The 23,163-nt window shown below is 33.9% G+C and overlaps 3 protein-coding genes across 3 annotated transcripts; all 3 read left to right on the forward strand.

The window, feature by feature from the left end:
* Positions 1 to 5,876: 5,876 nt before the first annotated feature.
* LOC130946545 (MLO-like protein 9) lies at positions 5,877 to 9,617 on the forward strand. Its single transcript, XM_057875321.1, has 15 exons — positions 5,877 to 5,999; positions 6,092 to 6,149; positions 6,269 to 6,561; positions 7,033 to 7,149; positions 7,235 to 7,292; positions 7,392 to 7,480; positions 7,578 to 7,652; positions 7,742 to 7,830; positions 8,171 to 8,220; positions 8,307 to 8,347; positions 8,426 to 8,599; positions 8,710 to 8,745; positions 8,838 to 8,905; positions 9,048 to 9,108; positions 9,190 to 9,617. Exons 1-15 carry the CDS (start codon positions 5,877 to 5,879, stop codon positions 9,451 to 9,453), a joined length of 1,596 nt encoding a protein of 531 aa, XP_057731304.1. The 3' UTR covers positions 9,454 to 9,617.
* A 2,673-nt stretch (positions 9,618 to 12,290) lies between these two features.
* On the forward strand, positions 12,291 to 17,310 carry LOC130944819 (dolichyl-diphosphooligosaccharide--protein glycosyltransferase subunit 1A). The gene is made up of 10 exons (XM_057873364.1): positions 12,291 to 12,516; positions 12,778 to 12,822; positions 14,164 to 14,801; positions 14,884 to 15,031; positions 15,115 to 15,291; positions 15,508 to 15,576; positions 15,691 to 15,780; positions 16,258 to 16,416; positions 16,502 to 16,726; positions 16,818 to 17,310. Exons 1-10 carry the CDS (start codon positions 12,412 to 12,414, stop codon positions 17,007 to 17,009), a joined length of 1,848 nt encoding a protein of 615 aa, XP_057729347.1. The 5' UTR covers positions 12,291 to 12,411; the 3' UTR covers positions 17,010 to 17,310.
* A 329-nt stretch (positions 17,311 to 17,639) lies between these two features.
* On the forward strand, positions 17,640 to 19,140 carry LOC130945208 (outer envelope pore protein 21, chloroplastic-like). The gene is made up of 5 exons (XM_057873932.1): positions 17,640 to 17,840; positions 17,937 to 18,011; positions 18,094 to 18,246; positions 18,325 to 18,423; positions 18,839 to 19,140. The coding sequence occupies exons 1-5, from the start codon at positions 17,748 to 17,750 to the stop codon at positions 18,920 to 18,922; spliced, it is 504 nt and encodes a 167-aa protein (XP_057729915.1). The 5' UTR covers positions 17,640 to 17,747; the 3' UTR covers positions 18,923 to 19,140.
* Positions 19,141 to 23,163: the final 4,023 nt, after the last annotated feature.

Raw genomic sequence — 23,163 nt, forward strand, 5'->3', positions numbered from 1 at the left:
GCATAGCCAAGGGTGAACATAGTCCTAAGGTGTGTCATGTCTCTTCCTTATGGCAGCAAATGCATGTAAGCAGGGCATGCCTAAGGTAATGCAGCGAATGTGAGTAATATAACCAAAGTAACAGTAAAGGAAATTCATATCAACATAGCAATGAAACTGGACTAAGTACTGTATAAGAGTTACCAGTCAGTTGCCATCGATTGCATGAGCAACTGTGCCTAATGAGGTCCACATCCACCTTAGTTCCTTTCCGAGAAACCTCAAACCTCTTTCGTTCATTATCACCAACCCATTCAGCCGTCCACTTGGTGCTTAGGTTTAACAGCTTCTCCATCATCTTTTCCTGAACTGGTGCTAGCCTCCCTAAGTGATTCTCCAAGACCCGTTTATGATTCACCATCCGCCTCATGAGATAGAATCTGATTTCTTCACACATGGTCAGGATAGGCTTGCAGCGATAGCTTACTATTTTTGCATTAAAAACCTCACACATATTATTTGTGAGGTTATCCACTTTTGGCCCATGGGAGAAGTAAGCCTTCACCCATGTCTCAGGTTCAAATTTGCTGAGGTACTCCCAGGCACCCTTATTAACTGTCTTCAACTTCTCCATGCATTCCTTGAACTCAGCAACAGTCGTGCACCTGGCACACTCCCACACAACTTGTCGAATGTACATATCCTTGTAACGATTGATGAAGTTTTTCCACATATGCATAACGCAATTGCAAAGCTTAGCATGAGGCATGACCTCCTTCAACGCAGGCAGCAAACCCTGGCCACAACATAATCAACCATGCAGCAATGAAATTAACCAAGTAGGTAGCAATGAATATCATCAACAAATTATAAATGATCTAAACCAAATGCAGAGCAATGACAATAACCATAAACTGGAGTTACCTTCTGTTGGTCTGAAATGAAGTTCCAGCCATGGTTAGCATTGTCTCCTATGTCCCCTTGCAGATTGGTCAGGAACCACTTCCAGGCTTCCTTAGTCTCAGCCCTGACCACTCCATAGGCAACAACATAGAATTGGTTGTTTGCATCCTGAGCAACTGCTGCTAGAAGCCAACCACCATAATATGTCTTCAGAAAGCACCCATCCAAATGCAACAAGGGACGACAACCATCTTTGAAACCTTGTTTGCAGGCCTCTAGGCAAATGTATAGTTTATCAAAAACAGGGGGACCATCTGGAATTGGCATGAGCGCAAGTCTGGCTGATGAGCCTGGATTGCTCCTCAGTATTTCCTCACAATAATCCCTAGATCTCTTGTATTGTTCCTTTTCATTTCCTTGGATCTTCTCCCTAGCCTCTTTCACTGCTCTATAAACCATTTTAGGATGGGGACAGAGGGCAAAGTCCTCCTTAAGAAAATCAGTAGCCTCCTTTGTATTCATGTGTGGTTGGGTGGACATCCACTTTTCAATCTTCTTACTTAGCCAGTGTTGATCAGCAGCGTTGCTGCCCAAATCCCTCGCACAAGTGTGTTCTGGATGGTAGGTCTTCACTTGATAACACTGCAGACTTTTGTTGTATGACAAGTGAACTAAGTAAGGGCACTCCTTATCCCCACACCCCACTCTCACTCTCTCTTTGTCATTTTTTATCCATTTCACTTCCTGACCCTCAGCGATGAAACAATCCTTAACTACCTCCTTGAACCTGTCTACAGTGACAAACCTAGTTCCTAGCTCAAACCTGCCCTCACCATGAGCATACTCATCATTAAACTCTGGAAACTTTTCACCTCTGCCTTCATCATCAGATGATATGGGAGTATGTAAGTCTTCAGACTCATACTCAAATATTATCTCCTCCACCTCCGTTGGGAGCTCACTGACATAAAACCCACCCCCAACTGCATAATCCGGCTGGACATCAGGTCCTTGATCCCCTGCTTCACCACGTGCATCAGTCCCATTCCCACTCCCTTCCCCTCTTTCATTAACCCTTATGCGAAATTGTCTTTTCTTCTTCCCTTGTTTCCTTGGTGTAACTACCTTCTTCCTAGGAGTATTTACCTTCTTCTTAGGAGTAACTACCTTCTTCTTACCCTTCACACCTCTTTTCCTCTTTCCAGCAGTAACCCCACCATTGCTGTCACTCTCACTGCTGTCACTCTCAATTCCAGCCGGTGGAGGTTTGTACAAGATGTCCTCTGTGCTCTCGTACCCGTCATCAGATGAAGAGGAAGAATTCACTTCCTCTGCAGTTTCATCCACCTCCCCTGCAGTGTCTCTGTCCTGGGCAGCATCCTGAACAACCTCCGGCTCGTCGACAGGATGGTCAAAGTATATATGGAACTCACCTCACCCTGGGTGCTTCATTAGGTTCTCTCGCATTGCATTGATCCCGACATCCCCAGTCAATATGTTCATCCCGGATTCAAATTCAGTGCTCGATGGATCATACCAGTATACTGCCTTGTATGACTGGTAGCCCAAACCCTTAAATAGTGTCACTAGGTCTCCAAAATTCACAAAGTCTAGGTCCATCTCAGGGAACCTCTCCTCCTTTCCATTCTGATAAACCATTTTTCCACCAACTCCTCTTACGAAGTTCCCTCCATGATGAAAGACCGGAACCACAAACACGTCAACCATCTGAAATTGACCAGTGCAGAACTAGGATTAAAAAAGGAAACACCACAACATATGGAAGACACTACATTTCCTGAACACAATCCCTCCCCCTAATCCTACACAGCACGCAATACACCCCTTTTTCACTTTTTTTCTTACTCTGTAAACATGCAAACACATTGCATTCCTAGCTAAGCATAACAATCTTACCTTGTGACGACGACACCAGCCACGACCTCAGACGAAGCTTCTCCTCAGCCTCTGCCACCAGCGATCACCCCTGGCCTTTTGCTCTTCTACGTGTTGTATGTTTTGGAGGGAGAAACAGAGACGCAGGAGTTTGATCATTTGGGTTAGGGTTTTCTGTAATTCTCTCACTCAACTATGGGTCTTCTGGGTATTGTATATGGGGATTCAACTGTGTTGATTGGGGGAGGAGACGAAACGGCGTCGTTTTCGTCTCCAGGGACTTATATGTCCTATAACTTTTTGCCCCAATGCCACGTGGCCTCCGTTACGTGCCACCTCAGCGCCAACTGTGCCACCTCAGCCTTTTCCGTTGAGTGGAAACGGAGTAAATCAACGGAGGGACACAAATGTCCACGTTTTTCAACGGTCAGGGGCTTTAATGTATTTTCCATTGCTTGAGGACGAAAATGTCCGCAAAAAAAAGGTCAGGGACGAAAATGTCTTTTACTCTTAAACTAATTTAAAAAATTATTTATAAATTATTCACTTAAATTGGTATTTTTTAAATTTTTAAATTATAGTTACATTTTATTTTTATTATATAATTATTAATCTTTTATTTAAAGAAAAAACAAATAAATTATAATTTTCGAAGAAATTAAGTTCACATAATAACTAATATGGATTTAAACCAACGTATCAATATGCACAAACTTTTGGAATCGTCAAATATCTCATAATATGGATTTAGTTTTGTGAGTTTTGACAATCTCAATACTCTTGGATTTGATTACACCTAATTGGTTGGTAAATTTATTGTTTTAGAAAAAATAAATTTATTGATAAATTTATTTATTTTATCAATTTTTTTCTTAGTAAACTTATTGACAACAAACTCTTTTTATCATTTTAAGTTATTTGCTTAGGTTGTTACTTTTTAAATTTTAAGTTATTTGTATTTTATTCTTTTAAATTATAATTTATTATTTATTTAGGTTGTTATTTTTTTTATTTTAAGTTATTTGCTTAGGTTATTTTGCTTAGGTTGTTATTTTTTAAAGGTTTAATTACTTTGTTGGTCCCTATAGTTTCACCAAATTTTTAATTAGATCCCTATACTTTTTTTTTCTTTCAATTGGGTCCCTACATTGCTTTAATTTTGTAATTAAGTCTTTTTTAGTGTAAAAAATATTAGAGTTAACTGAATATTTCTTCTCAAATTGAAGATATTTATAATTAAAAACTTAATTAAATATTTAACCGCATGTATTTTGGTAAAAATATTATGTTAAGAAATCGAACCGATAAGAACCGGTCAAATTCGGAATGAACCGGTGCAAACCGGTCAAATTCGGTGAGACGGTCCGACTGAACCGCTTGAGAGTGAAAATATTTTCAAAATGTTTGAGGTAGGGTTCAAATCCCTACCCTCAAGGAAACGAAAACACTCCACAACCACCACACCACTATGTTTTTTGTTAATATTTATGCAAATTATAATACATATAGATATATTTCATTAAATAGTTTATTTTTATTTAATTTATTTTAATTTTAATTATAAACTCACTCATTCTTAAATTAATTATATTTTTATTTAACAATAATTATAAACTCACTTATTTTTTTATAATTATATAATATCTATTAATATTATTTTTTAATAAATACTTGTAGTATATAATAGTATAAAATATATAAACTAATTAATAAATTATTAAAATTTAAAAATAATAGTTATTTTAATATAAAAACAAAATAAAAATATTTATGATAGAGTAAAAATAATAAAAATTTATTGTTCATGTTCCATATTGTTTTAAAATAATTTGATATCTTTAAAATGTTAGTAAAAATATGTATTTTAAATTTTAATTTTAAACTTTTGAATATTTTTTATTTTTTATTTATATAAGACCGAGTCAATCGGTTCAACCAATAACTCAGCAGTTGAACTAGTGACCCAATGATCAGACCGATTCGATTACCGGTTCGATTCTGACAACTATGCCTTATTGTATGTTTCTTTTTTCCTTCTTCATGTGATTAATTTTGCCACAAAATCAAAGAAAAATTATAGCCAAAAGCAGGAGTAGTATGTTGTGTATATATGGTTTCACTACTACTTTCATAAGTAATTTTTTATTTTATTTCATGAATTGATTTTAAAATTATATTTGATTAGTGAATTAATTTTAATTTTAATTTTGATTTTGTGATGTTGAATTATTAACATATTATTGTTTAAATAATTATTTTATTGTTCTAATTTATTTGTGAGATAATTTGAAAATTAATTATATTTTATAATAATAAATATAATTATAAAAATAATTATTATATTATGTATATTTTGTTTTCACTAATAAAATTTTTTGGATTCGCCACCATCACTGCATATTTATTATTTTATATATTTTTAATGAGTATTTTATATTTGTTTATTGAATTTGATGTACACATAACATGATTGTATTTTTTTGCTATCAATAAATAATTTTGTAATTAACCATTTGTATATATGTTGAATTTTTTAAAGTAATTGAATAATTATTTAAAATATATGCATATAAAATCTGAATAAAATTGGTTGTAGACATCTAAACGCCAATTCGTTGTAGTGTATTGTTAAGTATTCCCGCCGTCACGCCGGTGCCCCGGATTTGATCCCAGGCAGCAGCATAACTTGGTTTTCTTTTTTCATTTTTCTGCAATTGATAATTTGATGTGAGTTGGGACTAATTAATATGTAATAAGACGGAAGAATGAATGGATTTGAGAGGCCAAAATTAGTTTGGAGGGTCGATGGGTGAAATTGGTAGTATAAGCGGCAGTTGTTCCTCTCCGTTCATTTTGCAGTGGTTACAAATTATGAATGCAACAAATAGGAAACAAAAAACACTTCTCCCTGCTTCTGTCTCATTTTCTCATCATTGCCGCATGGCGCTTATTATTATTATTATTATTATTATTCCTCCTCATCAGAATTACTCCACTCCTCCATGGTTCTTCACCTAATTCAATTCAATCATTAAAAAAAAAAAAAACTCATCACATACTAACAATAAAAACAAACACAAACACTTTGCTTTTTGAATATGGCGGTAAGAGAAGAGGAAAGGGCGCTAGATCACACACCTACATGGGCTGTCGCCGCCGTCTGCGCCTCTATCGTCCTCGTTTCTATAGTGCTCGAGAAAATTATACATAAATTCGAAAAAGTATGAAGAACCTAGTAATTTGTTTAATTACTCACATGTATTTATTTTATTACTATTCATCATGATTGATTAGTATTGTTGCTTGGTTTCAGATGTTTGAACGTAAAAAGAAGATGGCTCTGTTAGAAGCACTCGCAAAGATTAAAGGCGGTAACAACATTGTTTGTCCCTTCCCGTCACGTGTTTTTTTTTTTCTTTTAACCTATGATTAGTGTGTTTTTTTGGCACATTCTCCATTAATAGTGAACATGTTTCTATATGCATTTCAGAGCTTATGGTTTTGGGATTTATTTCTTTAATATTAACGTTTGGACAAACCTACATTTCCAAATGGTGTATTCCCGAGAAGTATGCAAATACCATGCTACCTTGTGTTAGAAGCACGAAGGAGGAAGGCGAAGGCGGCGGCGGCGGTCACAACCAAGCTACTCCAGCGGGTGCGGGTGTTGTGGAAGAGAAGGGTGGTCCTAAAGAGGCTACTGCTGAAGGTGAACCGCCCCATCGCAGGCTTTTGACATACGAACGTAGGTTTCTGGCTGCAGCTAGTGAAGGATGTAAACCGGTAACAATGCATTGTTGTTATTATTATTAACATGCATAAGGTTTAAGAGGATACTCGAGTAACAACCATACTAAACATATATCAAAATTAGTCATCAAAATCAGCCACTAATATAAAATACATATTAAAATATAAAATATAAATTAAAAATAAGAGCAATGCTAAGGGGCCAGCAATTTTTGTGATTGTTAGCCATCAACTAACCATCAATGATGATTTGATGGTGTGAGATTGGTGTGAAATTTCATCCAATGGCTTACCTTCCTCTGCTGGTTACATGCTGGCCAAAATTCAATAAAACTGCTGGTCCTTTAGACTTTTCCTTAAAAATAATTAAACAGCACTTTACACAAATATTTTGGTGTACATAAGTATTTTTGTCCAAGTAATTACCTTTATTAATCTTATTGCAAATGAATATTAAGAAGTTGATTATGGTATGGAAATGGATAATGTTAATTGTTTGTGTAGGGGATGGAGCCTCTTATATCTGTGCATGGAATGCATCAATTGCACATTTTCATATTCTTCTTGGCTGTCTTCCATGTCGTATACAGTGCCATAACAATGACTCTTGGAAGAGCAAAGGTTGCTATTATAGAACAGATGATAGATAGATAGACCACATATTTATGACATAACATTCTAACATCATTCTTTGTTCTTCTGGCAGATTCGTGGGTGGAAGGCATGGGAACAGGACCATATTGTGGATCAAGAAGCCTTGAATGGTAAAACAACAATGATACCATATAGTTCCGTTTTTAAGTTATATTTTTTCTTCTCCAATAATTTAATTGGGTTGGTGTGTGATGATAATAACTGTTCAGATCCTAGAAGATTCAGGCTTACTCACGAGACATCATTTGTGAGGGATCACAACAGTATTTGGACTAAAACTCCAGTTTCCTTCTATTTTGTAAGGGATTACAATATCAGTCTTTCATGCTTTTTTTTTTGTTTTTTTTTCAAGTTTCAACTCACAGTCAGTGATATGTTACTAATCAATTTTTCAGGTATGCTTCTTTCGACAGTTTTTCAGATCTGTTCGCAAAGCTGACTATTTGACCATGCGACATGGATTTGTTACTGTTAGTGATTTTCCTAATGCAGTATCAGCATCATTTTTGTGCTGTTTTTCATCATTTTCTTGAATGAATATCCAACTTCATTTTTGTAGGTTCATTTAGCACCTGGAAGTAAGTTTGATTTTCAAAAATATATTAAGAGGTCATTAGAAGACGACTTTAAGGTAGTTGTGGGAATCAGGTAATTTTCCAAATTTACCCACATTTTTTGCGCTTTTATGTACTAATCATTAGCTTCGTATCACTTATGCTGTGTTTGATAAATATTTCAGAATAGAAAATATATGAATGAGATTATTTCTATTGTTTCCAAATTTTAGGTAGATAAAATATCAAATAAATCCTTTTCGAAAACCAAGATAATTTTGTATGTTTCTCGATCTATTTTCTTTTCTATATATTTCTATCCTGAGACACTTACTAAATACGACCTTAGGGTGTTGAAGAGGACAGTTTATTCTTGATTCTTCTAATTTGTAATTTGTTCTAATATTTGTGGTGTATCTTTGTGATTTTGGCAGTCCAATACTTTGGGCATCAGTGGTGTTTTTCTTGCTTGTAAATGTTCATGGTTTGTCCCTTGAACTAGTTATCAATTGGTTTATATATTTGATGCTCATATTCATGTAGAAACCTGATTTCTTAACTTTGGTTCAGGATGGCATGCTTCCTTTGGGGTGTCTTTTCTTCCACTAATGGTAATTAAGCATATTTTCACTGCCAATATATTTTTTTTTCACAGAAAATAAAAGGACTAATACTTGAATTGCTTGAAGGTTATTCTAGCTGTTGGGACAAAGCTTCAGGCAATTATAACCCGAATGGCACTTGACATAAAAGAAAGGCATGCTGTAGTGCAGGGGATCCCTCTTGTTCAAGTCTCTGACAAGTACTTTTGGTTTGAGTGGCCTGAGTTAGTTCTTTATCTCATCCATTTTGTCCTCTTTCAGGTATTTTTGTCCATTTCATCTTATGAAGCTTAATTATATTTGTTTTATAGACATTGAATATTTGAAGAGTTTTACTTATGCAAGTTGGTGCTCTTTGTTTACATGTCCAGAATGCATTTGAGCTGACATATTTCTGGTGGACATGGGTAATTGAACTCTTCCTGAGTTGTGTTATTAATTATATACAACTAACTTTGGAAACCTTAAATTAATTCTCTTCCTTCTTGATCTGATGCAGTATGAATTTGGTTGGGCATCTTGCTTTTATGAAGATGAAATACTTATGATCAGTAGAGTTGCACTTGGGTAAGTCATTCCTTGCTAGTGATTATGCATGCCTGTTCACATACATAGAACAATTACATTTGAACATAAATGTTCTGTTCTATTGTTTCACATCATCAATAATTAATGAGAATAATACTAATTTAAAGATTGAATTTTGCAGGATAGGAGCTCAAATAATCACCAGCTATGTCACTCTTCCACTGTATGCGCTTGTTACACAGGTAAGTTGGTTTAAGGTTATAAATGATTTTCATTAAACAAAGCAAAGAACAATATTTATGATTGTGATGATAATTGTTCAGATGGGATCAACAATGAAGAAGTCAATATTTGATGAACAAACATCGAAGGCTCTAAAGAAGTGGCACCAGAATGCTCTAAAGAAGATAGCATCCAGGGGACGCCATGCCACTCTGGGAGGCACCACTATGTCAAAGTCGCCGGACGGTTCACCCAGCAAAATGTCAACTAGATCCCCAAACGCCGGGCAGTCAGCCACCATATTGTCGAGCGTAGATAACACTATCCCCGCCTATGACAACCGTGACCTTCTAACTGGACCATGACAACACATAAATGCGTACATACTATTTTCTGTTCCTTGTAGTTTGAGTGTTGAATGTAGCAAATTGTAGCAGAGTGTTTGGTTTAGCTTTTATAAACTGGAGTTGAGTTCAATTTAATTATATTAGAATTGATTTTAATTAAAATTAAGTTTGTTTTAACATGATTTATGGTTTGATATTTTAATTTAAAAATAATTATAATTGATAAAATATTATTTGGATAATAATAATTAAAATCACTTTTAGATATAAAATTATCAAAAAGATAAATATTAGATTAAATTTTTAATATTATTATTTTAACAATTTTTATATTATAGAATTTTAAATTAGAACATATTATTATATAAAATATTATCTTAAATATTATATGCATATTATAATAAATTACACATAATATTAGATATATACACATAATTGATAATGTCTAATAATTATAAATTATAATAATAAAAGATAAATAAATTTATAAAATTAAACAAAAATAACAATAAAGTATATAAAATACAAAAGTGCATTACAACATATAAATATAAATATAACATTAATTTAACTACAAAAGTATTAAAATTTGATCTACTTAATAAGATTTGATTGGTGCACTAAAATTTGATTCGAATAGAGTCTCAAATAATATTTATTTTCGAAGAAAAAGCAATAAATAAATTTGAAGATAGGCTATCACTAATTTGATTATCATCTTCATCTTTAATAATATTTTCATCTTTCCTACAATGTGAATTCAAAATCCGGTTCAGAATTTCGTCGAATAATTGTTATTCTAACTATTTAAATTTGAGTTTCCATTTTGAACTTCAGTATACCACGCAAAATTGTAAATCTATTCTTCCACATAAAAATTCTTTCAATTGTACATCTTAGACTTGAGTGATAATAATTAAATACTTCATTACCTTTTACAAATTCAGAGTAATGTCTAAAATATAAAAGATGATAGCGTTTACGTCTATATGGACCAATATACCCAATTAGTGTTGGATATCTTGCTGGAATTATGGATTAAAATAAAAAAAAGGTCTGTTGTGAATAATTTTGTTAAGAAAAAAAATATAGTCAAAATTATCAATAAAATAAATAAATTTATCAATGAATTATACTTTTTCTAAAACAATAAATTTACCAATTAAATAGGTGTAATCGAACTCAAGAGTAGTGAGACTTGAGAGTGTCAAAACTCACAAAATTAAATCTATATCATGGGATATTCGTCAATTCTAAAAGTATGTGCACATCGATACGTTGGTTTAAATTAACCACATACTCATGATGTGTAGTCTTAAAATTACCCGTATTGAGTCCAAAACCAAAATATCTTATTTGATAAGATATTCCGTCTTTTAGCAAATTTACGAATTGAGGCACAAGAGCCTTCTTAACCGAGGCGTGTATTTTTTCTTCCTAGAATTGATAAACAAAAAATCAAAGAACAATTAAATGGGGATAAACAAACAAATTTAAAATATGAATAATATAAATTTAATATTATTTAAAAAATTGGTAGAAAACTCACTCTTTATCGAGTCAAACCATCTCAATCACGGATGGATTTATGTATTGTTGTGTGGGAGCAATTGCTCAATTGAACTTTTAAAAAATCAATAATAGGTATTGTTCTTGCTGCGTCGGGATGAGTTATACGTCGGGAGATGAGTACCTGCAAAAGACACTCCGACGCTCAAGTCAGTAAGTGTTTAAGAGGTATATAATAATTCTATGAATATAGAATGTAAGACATGAAATGAAAGTTATCATGTGTTATGTTGTGTTTATAATAATTCTATGAATATAGAATGTATTATTGAGATTAGATATAGAAGGTTCTTTTTATAGGCATAAAATTGATGTTATGACCGTTTGGTCATTAAGATAGAAATGATGGTCATTAAGTCGGTAATGAATGTGTCAGTTACAAACAAAAGAATGAATGATAGTTAACACCGAGTTATAACTCATAATGCATAATAAAGACTGAGTTATAAGGTGACGGATCATGTATATATATGTAGATAATTGCCCCATTATAATAATTTATTTGTCCCCACACTTCAAAAAAATTACGTGTAAGAAACATTTATATCATTAGATATTAATACAATAATAAAAATTATTGTATTATATAAATTCAAAACAAATATTAGTAATAACTAATAATAATCTAATTGATTAATTGCCTAAAATTAAAGCTTATTTTTTTAAATATAAATGAGATTATTAGTATTTAATACTTTTTTATAATATATATCATTTATTTACTTTTTATTGTTTTGTTTAATTTAATTTTGTTTATACATACATATAATATTGTTTTCATTAAAAAAATTTTTACTGTAATATTATAAAATGTTAACTTTGCAATTAAATATCGAAAAATTATTTGATATTTGTTTAATAGAAAAAAAATATTATTTTATCTATAAAAAAATATTATTTTATCTATACCTACATATAAAGATAACTGTGGTTGTTTAATTTAAATTTTTAATTTTTTCACAAATTTTTTGTCTCTTGCATAATTTTAGGAAAATTTCAGATACCAACATAAAAAATACTAAAAATTCTAAATTAGTTCGTTCGAATTATATTCTTTATAAATTTTTTAACTATTGAGTTATAATTTTTTTGTATCATATAAAAAATAATCAATATAAATGTAATTTGACGGATATTAAATACTTGATTAACCGTAAGTATTAATAATAAATGTATTACTCATGCAATATTACCAAAATATTGAAATAAAAAAATATTTTTTAATTAAATTACTATACGTTTAGATGTATTAATTTTCTAGGTTACATCTCATATTATATTTTAGGAGGATGATCGGCTGAGCAGTTAGAAGTATCAATGAGCAGTGAGTAGAGTGGTGTCCGGTGTGGTGGTTTTTCTTTAAAGTGAGCAAACGTAAATTTGGTTTAAGTGTATGAGCTGAAGAAAATGCTGAGGTTCGCTTTCACTCTTCTTTTGTTTACGCTTGCATTCGGCGTTCTATCCTCCTCCCCGGTCTTCTCCGATCTAATCCTCGCCAAGGTTGACCGTCGCGTAAGTCTTTCTCTCTCCCTTTCCCTTTTTAGGGTTTCTATTTTCGATTTCATGATTCCGATTGTTGTTTCATTTCCTCCGATCTACACTATTTGCGTTTTTCCTGTTCTACTCATCTATAAATGTCGCTCTGCTTCTATTTATCGTTTGACTTTAATCTCATACCGGTCAACATGAAAACCACGATGCTATGTAAAGATCTAACAATTTTCGCAGCTAGTGAATCCTCTTTCTCATCGTGTTTTCCCTGTGTTTTTGCAGATTGATTTGACATCTCAAATTGTGCGCATAACTACCTCACTAAAGGTACTCAAAATATATTTCACATTCTCAATTATTTATTCACTTGTTCTCTAATTTTCTTAAGCGTTGTTCGTGCAATTTGCTGCCTTAGGCTCCGTTTGGTTAATGTATACCTTGGGACATAGACATTGTCATAGAGACACAGGACATAGAAACAAAATATTTATGTCTATTTAGTGTGTTTGGTTAAACTAATGAACAAGGCACACATATTCCAAAAGACTATATTACCTTGATTCAACTACCACCAAAACTGCCATCACTGATTTTTCATCTCCTTCCGATCTCATCTTAAATCACCATTTTCAACCACTCCTATTCAAACAAATTCAATTAAACCAAACTAACGATGATTATCAAAATAAAATGCAATTTGTTTAATTAAACAATAAATAAGAAACAGAAACAAGAAGTCTGAGAGAAAGATAGGGGGAGTAATGCAGCAGTAAAAGAGGCAGAGGGAAGCTGGAGGAGATCAAGCAGTGGCTGATAGTGGAGACGACTAAAACGAAGCAGACTCAGATGCGGATATGCAGCGTGACAAAGACAAAGAAGATCCAGAAACGAGCAGATCCAGACACGTTGAGCAGGGGGAAGAGGCGGCAGGGGCAATGATGGCAGGCTAAGAACGCAGAGGAGCACGAAGAAGAAGGTGACGAGGAGGATGGTTGAGGAGGAAGGAGAGGGGGACACGATGCAGATCTGCGAAGAGATGGAGGGAGGGAGGAGGAGGAGAGGCAGTGGATTTGGGTAGCAAGGAGGAGCATAGGAGTGTGAGAGGAAGGAAGGAAGGAAGAGAAAAAACTTGGATTAGGGTTAACAGATGAAGGTTAAAACTGGAAATAAGAAAAAAGGGTAAGAGCCAGAGTGTAAAAAAGTTATGTCCATGTCTAAAATCTGTGTCTTAGCTCAAAGGAGGGACACTGAAGATATGCATTTTGTGTGCACTTGTGTGCCACTGTGCCATCGAATGTGTGTCTTATCAAACAAATGGGTGTCGTCCATGTCTCTAGTGGACATGGACACTAACCATTGCCTTAGCTAATGTATCACACGAACTCTACTACTATACTATACTATACACCACTGAATTTCGGTAAGGTAATTGACAACCTAAGGTTCTGGAAGAAATACCTCTTAAATTTTGATTTAAAGATATATGCTTTTGAAACACAAATCTTTTCCTTCTTCGGCAAACCAGAATTTAAATTTAAATCAAAAGAGAACCAGTTCTGAAAGCCAGTTAACAGATGTAATTGCTCTTAGCATGCCATCCCTTTTCACATTTTGTGTTTCAATAATTTTTTATTTTATTTTATTTTATTTTGCTTCTATTGTTTGCAGGTAGAGAATGCGGGATCAAACCCTATCTCCGAGATCTTGTTGTCCTTTCCTGAAAATCAGGCAAAGCACCTGGCATACTTGACAGCAACACTTAATGAAGGAAAGGGGAAAGGGAAAGCATCTTCTGGTGCTGGTTTACCCACTGAAGTTGTTATCCCTAAAGATGTGCCTGATTCCTTGACATTTTATTCCGTATCTTTACCCAAGGGGCTTGGGAAGGGAGAGAGTTTGCTGTTGGATGTCTTGGCTGTTTTTACCCATGCGTTGGAACCATTTCCTGAGAAAATTAGTCAAGCTGATATCCAGCTTTTACTGTTTCAAGATACTGCACACTTTCTTTCTCCTTATAAAGTAATGGTCCAGTCAGTCGCTGTTAAATTGCCCGAAGCAAGAGTCGAGTCCTACACAAAACTTGAGGGCACAAAACTGTCTGGATCTGAGTTGAAATATGGCCCGTTCCATAATATTCCACCATTTTCATACTTGCCAATAATTATTCACTTTGAGAATAATCAACCCTTTGCAGTTGCTGAAGAGTTAGTGCGAGAGATCGAGATTTCCCATTGGGGAAATGTACAGGTCACAGAGCATTACAATCTCTTTCATGGTGGTGCCAAGAGTAAAGGAGAATTTTCTAGGTTACCTTGTTGCTGCGATTATGAATTCCTCTGTCGTTATTTTGTTAGAGTGACATGTAATAGTAGCTTGTTTCCATTGCAGACTTGACTATCAGGCCAGGCCATATGTAAGAGGTGCATCAGCCTTTAGGCGTCTTGTTGCAAGGCTGCCGCCACGAGCTCATTCAGTTTACTACAGGGATGAAATTGGAAACATTTCCACTTCTAGTTTATGGGGTGACTCAAAGAAGGTGGATGTCCTCCAATTGTCCTATTTTTGCTCTGAAATACTTTTGCTAATATTTGCTAAGAATTATACTTCTCTGGAAAGCAGACAGAACTGGAGATTGAACCTAGGTACCCTTTGTTTGGTGGATGGAGAACTGCTTTTACGATTGGATATGGTTTGCCATTGCGGGACTTCCTATTCGAATCGGATGGAAAACGTTTCCTTAATTTTTCTTTTGGTTCCCCTATAAATGAGCTAGTGATTGACACTCTCATTGTGAAGGTTAGCTCAATTATTTTATCTTGATAATGAAGATATGAATGTGATTTTTAACTAATTGGTACCTGAGTGGTTAACAACTTCAGTAGTTGTTCTTAAACTGGAAATACTTTACTAGTAATTCATCTTTTGTGATCCTCCCTACATTTCGTTATGTTCGGTTATTTTCCTCATCATATTGTGCTTACAACTACATCTGCCTGTTGCTTGCAATTGCAGGTTGTTCTACCAGAAGGGTCCAAAGATATTTCTGCATCTGTTCCATTTCCGGTGAAACAATGGCAGGAGGTATTGCCTAGATAGTTTAGATTTACCTTTTCTGCCAAACCATCACTATTTTCTTTACCATCAGTTTTAGCTCCCTTATCTGGGTTTTATAGCCATTCCATGTAATTGTTGCAGACAAAGTTTTCCCACTTGGATCTTGTTGGTAGACCTGTTGTTGTGCTGGAAAAGAACAATGTTGTGCCTGAGCATAATGAGCATTTTCAGGTATTACCCTTCTATCTTTTGACGAAGCTTATGTAAAGATTGTATCAAGCAGGCCACCAAGAATAAATTAGTGTGCTAATGTTTTAACAATCTTGCCCACAAGGATAATTGTTACCAATAGTGTGATATTTAGCACAATAGTGTGCTAGTGTTTTTAACAATCTTGGTGAAAGGTTCTGAGCATCTATTTGTTTGAAAGGAAAATCAATAAAAAAAAAAGTGTGAGAATTAAGACTAGGATCCCAAATCTCATAGACCATTTTGAATTTGGAGATGTATTTATGTGTTAAGTTTTTTGCTACCTTTTACACTTGGTTGTTGCAACTTGTAAGTCTAGGCTGCCAGAAATTGAAACAGAATAGATTGCTAGGATACAAGAAAAACAGATTATGAATTGGATTGGTTGATATATATTCTTTTGGTATATAGCAATGACGTAGAAGTACATCTTACTAATTGTCATTGCTGATGTTGCAGGTCTATTATAAATTTAACAGTCTCTCCATGCTCAGGGAGCCTCTGATGTTGATCTTTGGGTTTTTCTTTCTCTTTGTTGCCTGCATTGTCTACATGCATGCGGATTTGTCAATCTCCAAATCATCTGCATCTTATTTGGCCAAGGTCCAGTGGGAAGAGGTAATCAACGCATGTTTTGTATAGAATCTAACATTTACAATTGATTAGTACTTAGACTATTGACTCGTGTGTCACCACCACTCAGGTGCAAGCAACTGTTCAGCAGATCCATAATATCATTAGCCATTGCTTAACAGCACATGACAAGCTAGAAGCATCATTGCGTGATCTTTCTAGGACAGGAGATGTTCAAGCTTGTAAAGCAACTAGAAAATCAGTTGATAGCTTGTTGAAAGGGGTTTCTAAAGACTTGAAGCCTCTGGTGACATTCTTGCAATCTTCTCCACAAGCAGCTCATATACTGCCCAAGGTTATGCAAGAATTAAATACTTTCTTCTGGTCTATATTCTTTTCCTCTTGATTTTATACTGTATTTCTATAACATATGCTGTTGTTTTCAGGTGGAAGAACTGATTGCTAAGGAGAGAGATTTGCAGGAGAGACTCATGGCAAAACACACAACAGTTGTAGACTGCTACGAGAAGAAGTTAGGAGGAAGGGAAATTGAGAATCGGATTGCTTCAAATCAGCAGAAAATTACCTCTTTGAGGCAGGAGGTTGATGACCTCATGGATTTTATCGATGAGATATGATGATTGTTGAATATGCTGCTCCGGACGACATGAAATGAGACCATTTTGACATTGTTTTACTTGTTTGGTTCGAATTTTGCGGTGGTCTAATCGTTGCCAAGAGAGGATTTTGCTAGTTTTGTATTGACTTTATTTATATATTGTAGCAGCAGTTAAGGTTTATGGTCCTGTACACTTTTATATCCCTGTTATCTTACCAATACCTACTGGATGGTGGATACTACTAGTACTTAACTCTTTTTCATCGAGCCCGTATTACACGACCAACGGAATTGAAATTATGAAATAGAGGCTTTTCTTAGATACTTGTATAAAATATGGTTTGTTTTTTTTACAAATTGTAACAAAATGATCAAAATTTGATTGGCTACAATTTATATTAAGAGTTCCATAATGTTGATAAAATATTGAAAACATATTATGTGCAATTTGATTATTAAATGTTTTATAGAAAAACACATGAAATAATTCAACCATATATTTTTTCATGGAATTAGAAAATATATCAAACGCCATCTAGCCAAACCCATCTACCATATGCTTATGTTGCCCAAGAGAGTGGACAGCAAATGGGCCCATAGATAAGAACTAGGAAAAGAAAGCCTCATACAGTTACACCAAAAAAAATGAAGCATCATCAACTGAAAAAAAACGTAGCATGTTTTAGGGTTTTATGGAATAAACAATCTAAAGTCCTGCTGAAGATAGTAGGGGATAATCGAGTGAGGGGAAAAAAGAATGGAGACATCTCTGAGATATGGAGGAGATTCGAAAGCTCTAAGAATCCATGCGAAGGAGAAAGTCCCAATCGACTCGAACACTTTCTTCCAGGTAACAGCGTTGTTTTGGCCATCAAATGCTATGCTGTAATTGAAGAAATATTTCTCCTTATAGTTGGGGTTTGTGTACGTGGCATTGTTCTGGCAGGTTCATGGAGAGCTTGATACGAGAGTCGGGCAAGCCAGTTCTCTGAGTGCCCAAATTAGACATTTCTACCCCTCGGTCAGTTCCGTTTTACTCCCAAGCCCTAATCATATTTTCAAATTAAATTCATTAATTCTTGTTATGTGATACTGTAATGTAGTTATCAGCAACACTTGGTGTTGGATTGCGCTATGATAAGCATGAGAAGCTACGCTACACTGTGCGTGCAAAGAAGACATTCCCTGTCACCGTTGATAAGCTCTTTGACTTTAAAATTAAGGGACGATGTGACGTTGACCAGAACTTTAAAGAGGTACCGGAATTAGTTATTGACTCTTTAGTGTTGTTTCCTTTGATTTAATACCGGAAGCTGCTACTTTGGTTTTCGCAGAGGAAGTCTAGTGGAGCTGCTGAATTCTCATGGAACATATTTAATTTTCAGAAGGACCAAGATGTTAGACTTAGACTTGGTTATGAAGTCTTTGAACAGGTTTCTCTTGACTCTTGCACATCACCTAATAGCTAATGCCATATGCATAGTTCCATGTCCTTCAATTTAATAGATTCTATTATATGCATCTCAATTTAGTGGAAGCGTAGAGATAGTTGAGATGTAAGGGGATTGCTAAACACAACTAGTGCAGTTCAAATGCCGAAGTGATGAGTGGAAATTGTTGGATGGAATTGTTGTATCCTTATTTCAAGTTATTTTCATTCTAAAAGAATAAGTAAGATCAGTGTGGATATGTTGTGGTAACCATTCCGAAGCTGTGGAACCAGTAAATTAGCATGAAGTTGCAATTAGTAATTTATTCCCCCCAATACTATTTGCTCGGTCATTTCATACTCTCTACATGTTGTCCTTTTCGTTAATGGTAACACTGTATGTTTGAACCTTGTTTCAGGTTCCTTATGTGCAGCTTAGGGAGAATAATTGGACCTTCAATGCAGACTACAAAGGTAGATGGAGTGTGAGATTTGATTTATGAGATTAGTAGAGAGCTTTTCTGAAGACTTTATTGTTGTATGTGTGATTTTTTCTGAAGAGCTACATAGCTGATACTTCATTGGAAATCAATTGATATCAAATTATCAATCATTTGGAGCTGTAATTGATTCTCACCTCAAACTCATACCCAAGCAACACCCAAAGAATGATATTATAATAAAAAATGGCACAATCCGTAGCTTTTATATCTGCTCAGAATTTTCTAATGAAGAATTATATTTCGGCACTAGTTTATTTTCATCCAACAAAAAGGAATAATTATAAATAGAAATGAGTATTAGATCAAAGTAGTTTCAAAAAAGCAATATTAGTTATTTAATTATGTATTAATTTTAGAGTAATATACCAAATCAGTTTTCAAAAAAATTTTTAGTCAGACAATTTAATTCTAAATAAATTTTAATCATTAAATCAGTTTTTAACTTTTTATTTTGTTAGATATATCAATTCTCATGTTAAATTCTAATAAAAAAATTAATTGAATCAGTCTTGATTTTTTATATTTAATAAAAGTATATCAGTTCTTAAAAAGAATTTAAAATTCTAAAATCGATCTTTTTGTCTAGACAGACAATATTAGTTCGTCTAATGAAATAAAATTATTATTATTATTATTTGTTAGTGTATTCATTTTTTTGTTTTTTGATTGTTAGATAGATTGAAATGGTGTAATAGGATAAATTAGCGCTAGTTTCTCAACACTTGTTCAGCATAGTGTCCGTTTAGCCATCAGTTGTGGCCTTTGTGGGATTCCTGAAGTAACTTTGCTCAACCAAAGATAAAAATGGGAGAATTAGGCTTATTTGGTTATTGGTTAATTATCGTTTTAGGTTGGTCAAAACCGAGTTTAGTGACAGTAATTAGTTTGGACTTTGGACTTTCGAGTAAGACTGATCAAGGACAGGACTAGCCTTTATCGACTTTAAATATTTATTATTATTTGCAATAATGCTCCGCATTCAAGTAATTTTCCTAACCAAGTCTAACTATGTTATTTTTTCTCACACGCCGTGCCACCTTTTTTCTTTCATGTTTTTTTAATAGATTTTAACGTAAATCTCTTCAACGTAAAGCTTCCTCTTCAACTTCCTTCTTCGTTCTTCTTCAATATAAAGTTTCTTCATTCTTTTTTTATTTCTCTTATTTCTCTTTAGATTTTCATTCATTTTTGTTGTGTTTCTTCTCTGATTTCTTCTCTTTCTCTTTAGATTTCGATATGCATTTAAATAGCGTATTATTCTTTTGAATTGAATATTGTATTATCAAAACAATAAATTATTCAAGTTCAAATCAATTGAATGAGAGTGATTTTGATTATTCTTCTGAATCGAATCAAGTGGACAAGGTTTGGATCGGTCTTCATTTTATCTAGTTTCATTCTTCAACAATTTTGAATTGAATGGAATGGAATGCAATTGAATAAAGTAATAAAATCAGTATTCAATTTTCAGTTCATTTTGTATTATATAATGGTTTTATTTTGATAATATTTTTGGTTCATTCTAGAATGCAGGAGTTTCTGAATTTGAATATATATAGTGGACACTTTTCAGTTCATTTGTTATTACACAATAGTCTTATTATGATATCATTTCAGTTCATTCTTCAAAAATTTTGAATTGAATTGAATGGAATCCAATTGAATAAAGTGATAATGAATAATTTTGTCTTTCTTTGCTAAAATATGTGTTGTTCATGAATTTGAATTTAGATAGAATGCATGAGTTTTTGAATTTATAGAATGCATATGTTTCGGTTCATTGGTTATTACACAATGGTATTATAACAATATTTCTGTTCATTTTACAGTCCAGGTGTATTGTCGATGAACAATTCATCCCAGAGGTTGAGATGACTTCCAAGACACTCGAAGAAGTTGGAAAATTCTACAAAGATTATTCCAAATTTGCTGGTTTTTGTATGAAAATAAGGAACACCATTCAGAAGGGAGATGAAATTAAGAATTAACTAATTACATGTAGTAGAGAGAAAAAAAATAGAAATCCAAGATATCTCCAACACTGAAGGCAAACCCTCAGTTGGAATAAACTGTCCAGCCAAGGTTTATGTACATATATTGAAGGATGTTGGTCTTTGGATTATTTCTAAAGTTGTTATAAATCATTCACATCCTTGCTGTCCAGATCGAGTAGAGATACTTAAACAACATAGGGAGCTAAGCATGTTTGTGCGTCGTACCATTGATAATAACGAGGAAGCCAGAATAAGACCGAGTAAAATATATCAATCATTTATAGCAGCAGTAGGTGGTCATAGTGAACTAAGTTTTATTGAAAAAGATGTGAGGAATTACATTACAAAGGAAATACAAAATGTTTCCAAAGCCAAAAAATTTGGAAAGTACTTATTAAGAATGAAAGAGAAGAATCAAAAAAATTTTTTTTGAGCTTAACCTTGAAATTTATCACTCTATCAAAAATGCATTTTGGGCTGATGCAAGAAGCAGGGCTGCGTACGAGTATTTTGAAGATATTGTTTCATTTGATACGACTTACAACACAAATTGGTGTTTGGTTCATTGTGATATAATATTCGGTTCATACGCATAACCAGTTTTGGTTCATAACTTTTGGTGTCCATTTGCAGCTACAATCTGGCTTTTGGTTCTTTTGTGCGTTTGAATCACCACGATCAGTCGACACTTCTCGGATGTGCTTTGATGAAAAATGAGGATACTCAGTTATTTAAATGGTTATTCAAATGTTAGCTTCGTTACATGGGAGGAAAGGCACCAAAGGGGATTCTTATCGATCAATGCACATCGATGCAAAAGGCTATTGAGAGCTGTATCCCAACAACAATTCATCGGTGGTGGATTTGGCATATCATGAAGAAGATCCCAAGTAAATTAAATGGCTACAAGAAACACAAAGAAATCGAACAAGAGATGAGTCATGTTGTTTGGAACTCGTTTACAAAAGATGCATTTGACAGGAATTGGAATGATTTTTTCACAAAGTATGGTGTTTGAGGCAATAAGTGGCTTTCAGGTAACCAAGGTTTCATTCGAATTAATTGATGTTGTTATTTTTCGGTGAAAACGGGTATAACTTTCAGTTCATTTTGTGTCTGATTTCGGTTCATTTGTAGAGCTATTTGAAGATCGTCATTTATGGATTCTAGTTTATCTTAATCACCACTTTTGGACCGGGATGAGAAGCACACAAAGGAGCGAGAGCATGCATACTTTATTTAACATGTTTATTACACGCAATAGCTCCTTGATTCAATTTATAAAGCAATATGATAATTGCCAAGAAAGCAGAGAGCAAAGAGAGAGAGAGAATTTGATACTACATATTTTCATACTGTCATACCGTGTGCAACAAAATCAACAATAGAGGCTCAATTTCAGCATGTGTATACTCATGAGAAGTTCAGAAAAATTCAAGCACAATTTAGAGGAAAGGTGAATTGCATCACAAGATCAACACAGTCAGTTCTAGGTTATACGGCATTTGAAGTTGTAAAACAGGTTTCTAACTTAAGGTTCAACAAGTTTGTTGTTACATACAATGCGATATCATGCGAAGTAAAATGTTAGTGCTTATTGTTTGAGTCAAGGAGTATATTGTGCCGTCATTCTTTGAGTGCCTTAAGCTTTGAGCGAGTATATAAAGTGGCACCGAAATATATATTGGAGCCAAGAAACAATAGACTTGATGATTTGGTGTTTCACTTGTACAATATTTGTGAATTTACGTTAGAATCTGAGGAGTTGACTGAAATTCTGCACCAGGCTTTTGATAATGTCATGGTTGAGATACAAGAATATCAAGCGAAAAGTAAAAGCAAATGTTCGTTATCTCATGAAGACCTACGTTGAATGATGTTAACGACCTTCAAAGCCCCCATGTGTTAGAACAAGCGGACGTCCCAAGAATAGACTAGGATCAAATATGAAAAAAAAAGATCGCAAATGCAACAAAGAAAAAGAAAAAGCCTGCTCTAAATGAGGTAACATTGATTTGTTTTTTATTAGGAAAAAATGCGTTTGTGCATTTTGCTAATATATGATTTATTTCTTTTTGCAGTTGAACCTTTTAGATGGTGGATCAATGATTTAGTCAATCTCTAGCCTTTATCATGCACATGATATATGTTGAGTTAAGAAATTAACTAAATTAATTGATGATGATAAATATTATTTTATTGGACTAATTATCCAATTAGTGTTGACTATTTCTAATTAAGTGTTGC

Source organism: Arachis stenosperma, chromosome 8 (assembly GCF_014773155.1).
Source record: "Arachis stenosperma cultivar V10309 chromosome 8, arast.V10309.gnm1.PFL2, whole genome shotgun sequence".
NCBI lineage: Eukaryota > Viridiplantae > Streptophyta > Magnoliopsida > Fabales > Fabaceae > Arachis > Arachis stenosperma.